We start from the raw sequence: 6,318 nt of genomic DNA, 5'->3' as shown, positions 1-6,318 counted from the left end.
TCTCGAAGCTGTGAAAAATGCTCAATCTTTAAATTCAAGCATCATTCGTAAACGTCACAGTATTATCGCTGAGATGGAAACAATGTTAAAATTATGGCGTAATAATCAAGTAAATGTGAAAAATTGTAAAATAATATAGGCCTAATTTGTTATACATATGTATTATCTAAGATTTTATTAAACATTTTTTTCTAAATTATTGTTTTCTTTAGTCTCCGGCCCCAATTAAAAATTATTTGTATGTATTTAATAAAAAATTATACCCCGACTTACGCGAATTCGACTTACGCGGTTATCGCTCGGTCCCACCTATCGCGTAAGTTCGGGGTATTACTGTATTTGAATTGTTAGATGAGATAGCGAAGTAAAGAAATTAAATAAAGTATAACATTTAAGATATTTATCTTGTTTACTGGTACTTTACCAATTAACAGGACTAATTATACTGGATTTATGGATGCAGAAATTTAGCCTTACAGATCAGAAATAATACTTTTTATTTAGTTCACCTGTATCAAAAATATCAAAAATAATTAACTATAAATTCTTTATCCCTGTTAGTATGAAATATAACAAAATTTAAATGTATATGAATAAAATAAAACGAAAAATATATAATATAAAAACACAAAAACAAGAAAAAGAAGTAATTAAAATGTTTATTTTAAATGTTTATCCAAAACGGTTATTAGTTAAATGGATTGAAAAATTAGAAAATGACAAACAATCAAAATCAATGGATAAAGAGAAAATATTTGTTTACCCTACAATTCTTTCGTTTTCTAAAATGCAAAATTCAATGATATAGAAGAGTTTATCGAATACGTTCGTCCCCATCAGTTTCTCTATGACAAAAAAAAAGTGTCGTGTATAAAGACACTGTGTACAAACAAAGTGTGTGGACGGCCATAGGTCCTAAATTTCAAATAACAGGTAGGACTAATGGAATCGACATATAGGCCTTGTATCAATATTAAGATCACACGTTCTTTATTTCAATTAGGAATACATGTCTATTAATATAAATTTTCGAAATTACAGCAGAGGCGACGGTGAACATATGGAAAGTGCAAAGAAACAGATACATGCGGGAAAAAAATTAATAAAATGTAGCACCGTTAGTGGCAGTGGTAGTGCAGATATATAGTATAAGGGCCTCGATGGGAATTATTTCTTTTAATGGATAATATATTGGGAAAATATATTGGCTGCACAGAAACGTGAGTATTAATACATTTACTTTATTTCACTAGAATATACTTATAAGACACTTTACCATAATTAACTAATATAAATATTTATCAAGGGGTATTGGTTTTGTATTATTCGGTTGGTCACTTGATTATATTTAAGTAGTAAAGTAATGATTATAGTAAAATGTAATCAAACTCGTGTTTAAACAAAAATAAAATGAGTGCCAATTAAATGTAATAATAATTATTATTTTAAGCTCTTTTCACAACATTTCTATGATTTGAAATTATTTATATGTAGTAATTTTTTTTATTTCTTTTAGTACCGTAAATAATGAAAGAAGGATTATTGAAAATGATAATTATGTTAACACAGATTCAACACAATTATCAACAGATGATCCAGAATGATGTAAAAATTCTCCAAAATATTAATCAAGAAATTCAGTCAGATCAGTAAGTTGTAAATAAATAAATAATAATAATAATATTGATGAAAAAGAATAAGATTTTTAATGCATGGATTTTGTTTTAGACTATACCAAAGCAGTGACTAAATAAAAGTTTTGGTCACAACAATTAAGAAAAAAAAAGTAGGTTACCTGTATTAATCATAATTACTATAATAATGCTTTTTTATCATTACCATCAACATCAACAGCAATAAATAGTTTTTTGGATAGGAGTTGTAAGTTCAAGTTTATGAATATAGGCAAAATATAGTACAACACAACGACAGATTTAAAAGTTATTTCTTTTTAAGTTTAGGTAATGTGTCACAGCCTGATAAAATTGGTTTATTTTGCAAATCCTTGAAATTAACATTAAAAAAATTGAATACAAAAGATCAATATAATGCAACAAAAAATATTGAATTATTAATGTTAGACCTTGAAGGTCAAGAAAAATATTTTATATATTTTAATTAGCCTCTAAGTAATAAATTGATTTTTCAAAGTTAATAATATTGTCTTTTTTTATTACTAATTAAAAATTTAAGTAGTTTATACTGTATAATTACAAATATCAACTTATACAAAAGAATTCTTTAAATTTTTATATAATACACGTGAATATATCTTGCTATTCTACCACGGTATAGATCCTTCATTACACAAGTAAATAGCTAGTTCATCACGCAAAGATTTCGCATGTATACCAGGCATATTAGATCAAAAAGGACGATGTAAAAAATTAATATTTCCATCTTGGCGCCATAAACCTGGTTGAAAATTAAAATTATCATCATAGTAATCAAAGAAGCCTGAGGAATTGTAAATAATTGCTTTTTCTGTCAATAAAAAATTGTGTAAAACAAGGGGCAGCAGCAACTATTTTTCTATTGTTATCTCACTATAATTGACTGGTCTTTTATTCAAATTAGTGTCAACTAGATGCTAATTGATGGGTGAGAGCTGTCAATTCTATAGAAATTTATATCATGAAATCACATTTTCAAAGCACCAAGGTCTATGAGTCAAACAAACTTCCAATTGCAAGTAGATAATATTAGCTAGATCCAGATAGGAACACGGCGAACAGGTGTGCGTACAATTCATTAAGAGTATGACAGTTTTCTTCCCTGCGAATTGAGTACAAAGAGTGATGCCGAAGACATCAGACACCGACTGACTACGTCTAACCTCCGTTCCTTCAACATTAATTAATTGCCAACTAAAAACGATTAGCGAGGTAATTCTTAACTTATAAAAAAATCTCTCTCTGTTTTTCCTCTCAGTTGGTCTAAGATTAGTTAAGATTAGATATAGAAAAGGGGTTTTAACTTAATATTTTAAGAATAGGAATTGAAGCGTTAAAGCTTAAACTGGCGTCTGACAACGGGAAAGTAAGTCCCGCTCATGTGACAGTGGATGACGATTTAGGAGGGCAAAACAAAAGAAGATCGAGTGGGAGGTCGCGGTTAAGTCGATAAGGTGTTGGCTATGTATGAGTAAACACACGTATCTAGGATATTAAACAGATTTAATAAAGGTATTAATTAAACAGACACAATAATAATTAATAATGACAATAACAATAATATTAATGGAAATTCTGGTGCGGCTGTGCGAGTTACGTCCTACACGCTCGCGACAAAAGAAGGGTTAAACAAATTGTATGAACATTGCAATAATGCTATTTCCTTTTTTATCTGTCATTGAAGGATATCTTCGATATAAATTTAATACCATACCGTACAAAGATTATTGCAGATAGTCATATAGTTTTATCTTAAATGTTTTTCATTCTATAATTCATATAAAATATGATGAACTGCATAGTATTTATATACACACAACAAGTAGGCCTATTAACCCAAATAAAATTTCACTGAAAATGCTAACATTTGGAAAATTAATTTACCTAGTGTGGATGGAGAAAGTGTTTACCTAAAAAACTTCCTTAATTGAATAACAAACCCCGGATTACCCGTAATTAAATATTATTACACAAAGTAATTTTTATAACAGAAATATATATAAAGATAATATTTTCAATCATATTTAAGGTAATTCAAAATTAAAAGACAACTCTTGTTTATGCAAATTACGTTAGAGAATCGACAAGTGTGTGCTTGTAGGTGCTGGAAGACAAGAAAATTGTTCGTATCAATCGATACAAATTAAAATTAAAAATAAGACTAGTTTTATTCTGTAAGTACCTCATATATTTAAAAATTAGAATATTTCTTATAATTAAAACTTTCTATAGTTTTAAGTGAAATCAAAATTATTAAAAGTATTTTACTCGGCAGATGAGAGAAACAAGATTATAACATCAGACAAAGCTCAAATTTTTTATTACTTATTTACATATCAAATTTTGGTTTCATATCGATTTTGTAAACGTGGAATTATTATTTACAAAGCTAATTCATAAATTTTGATGAATATAGTTAAACACAATGCCTGATCAGAATTCTTATTTTGAATTCATTATCAGCCACTTTACGCTTTATAGATACAATAATGTGGACAATTACATTTTAAAAAGTTATATTTATAGTTAATTAAGGAATAATTTAAATGATTTAATTACATGCTAATATAATCCAGACATTACGGTAATTCCGATTAGTGTAGAATTTTCTGTATGAAGTGTTACACGAATATCTATAAACTAAAATTAAAAATAAATGTAAATTATGGGTTGATCGTTATGAATCTGGTGTACAGAGATAACTTTGTAGCCCCACAAATAAACCAAAATTTGTGAATATACTAATTTAGTTATCAAAGTCGTTTTCTATATAATAAACGGCATTGCAAACAAAACTGTGAAACAACAGAAATTTAAAAAGTAATTTTCTATTTCAGTAATTTTGGTAAGAATCGACATGGCAGCAGTTTGAGACTATATAATTTGGGCAAAAAAATCACTTTTCCATGTAAAAATGAAATAACTATTTTACTTTTAATTATTTTATAAATTTGTTTTCAGAATTTTAATATTCACATCTTGGAGAACTTTTGGTCTAATCATCAATGATAACATCTTTTAAATGACCCCCATTTTCCTTTTCACAATAGCAAACTGTTTCTATAGTATAATGACTTTTGTCCCATCTTTTATTACAACATAATATGCGTTTATTTTGAAATTCACTTTTATACACAAATAAAACTGAATAATTGAATATGAGGATTGTCATGTGTTCATACTTCAAAAATATATTCTGACGTAAACAATTGTCAACATGATAAATTGTATGCTAAAACATGTAAATTATTATCAGTATGTATAGTTATTAACTGTAGTTTAAGAAAAAATTGCAATATAAATGAATAGCTCTAAAATGCAATATTTTCTTTGCAGGTGTTGCTACACGTAGATACTACAATGATTTACGAATGCAAGATTTGTGATAAGTCGTTCGCTAGTAAACAGAGTTTAAGCTGTCATATGAGAATCCATACAGGAGAGAAACCCTACAAATGTAAAACATGTAGTAAATGTTTTCCTTATTCAAGCAGTTTGAATCGTCATCTCAGAACCCACACAGGAGAAAAGCCATACCAATGTGACACATGTAATAAATGTTTTGCTCATTCGTACAGTTTGAATATCCATCTCAGAACCCACACATTGAATCGTCATCTCAGAACCCACACAGGAGAAAAGCCATACCAATGTGACACATGTAATAAATGTTTTGCTCATTCGTACAGTTTGAATATCCATCTCAGAACCCACACAGGAGAAAAACCATACAAATGTAAAACATGTAATAAACGTTTCGCTCAATTAACCTATTTGAATAATCATATCAGGACCCATACACAAGAAAAACCCTACAAATGCAAAATGTGTAAAAAATGCTTTACTCGTTCCAGCAATTTTTATCGTCATCTCAGAATTCACACAGGAGAAAAATTATATAAATGCATAACATGTAATAAATATTTTTCTCAGTCAAACAGTTTGAATCGTCATCTCAAAACCCACACAGAAAAAAAATCATACAAATGTGAAACGTAATAAATGTTTTTATAGTTCTAGACATTTAAATCGTCATTTGAGTATCCACACGTGAGAAAAACCAAACGCGTGAAGAATATGTAATAAACGTTTTGAAAACAGATCCTGTTTAACTCATCATCAACGATTCTACAGTGGAAAAACCCTACAAATGTAAATTATGTAAAGAATCTTTTTTTGAAGAAAAAATATTAGATTGTCATTTCAGAAGACATTTGAGGAAGACTTTACACAGGTATTAAATACCCTATCATGAATTCCTTTACTGGAATAAAAGAAAATAACAATACAATAACTTATTCAAATCTTCTTCCCAGCAATAATGTTAGAAGCAATCGTCTTTTCGAAGAACAAAATTATTTAATTCAGCGTCTTTTAACTTATTCTGAATACTGACCATTGATTTTGTCTTTTACGTAATAGTCAATTTCAAACTGAAGTTAACCTGGATGCTCATCGTGCAATGCACGATGTATACCTATTTAACTGCATTACTTGTTATAAAGTTTCCTGCAGCCATTAGGCTTTAGAAGAACACAAAACTATACACAATTCATTAGTTAATTTGTCTTACCATTGCAATAAACACAGGGTAACATTTGCTTAGGAATAAGATTGTGAAGTTCATCATGAATATGATTTAAGT

At 28.4% G+C, this 6,318-nt stretch overlaps 1 protein-coding gene across 1 annotated transcript; it reads left to right on the top strand.

Moving 5' to 3' along the window:
• Positions 1-3,754: 3,754 nt before the first annotated feature.
• On the top strand, positions 3,755-6,318 carry LOC111626716 (zinc finger protein 525-like). The gene is made up of 3 exons (XM_023370198.1): positions 3,755-3,847; positions 5,010-5,196; positions 5,308-6,318. Exons 2-3 carry the CDS (start codon positions 5,034-5,036, stop codon positions 5,670-5,672), a joined length of 528 nt encoding a protein of 175 aa, XP_023225966.1. The 5' UTR covers positions 3,755-3,847; positions 5,010-5,033; the 3' UTR covers positions 5,673-6,318.

This window comes from Centruroides sculpturatus, unplaced genomic scaffold (genome assembly GCF_000671375.1).
Source record: "Centruroides sculpturatus isolate CEXI.00-Female unplaced genomic scaffold, Cexi_2.0 scaffold438, whole genome shotgun sequence".
Lineage (NCBI taxonomy): Eukaryota > Metazoa > Arthropoda > Arachnida > Scorpiones > Buthidae > Centruroides > Centruroides sculpturatus.
Note: the sequence above shows the minus strand (reverse complement) of the source record. Positions and strands in the feature narration are given on the sequence as shown.

Coding starts and splice junctions, on each gene's coding strand:
- LOC111626716 (XM_023370198.1), top strand. CDS start 5,034: ATGATTTACGAATGCAAGATTTGTGATAAGTCGTTCGCTAGTAAACAG. Junction 5,197..5,307: donor TCATCTCAGAACCCACACAG/GAGAAAAGCCAT, acceptor GAACCCACACAG/GAGAAAAGCCATACCAATGT.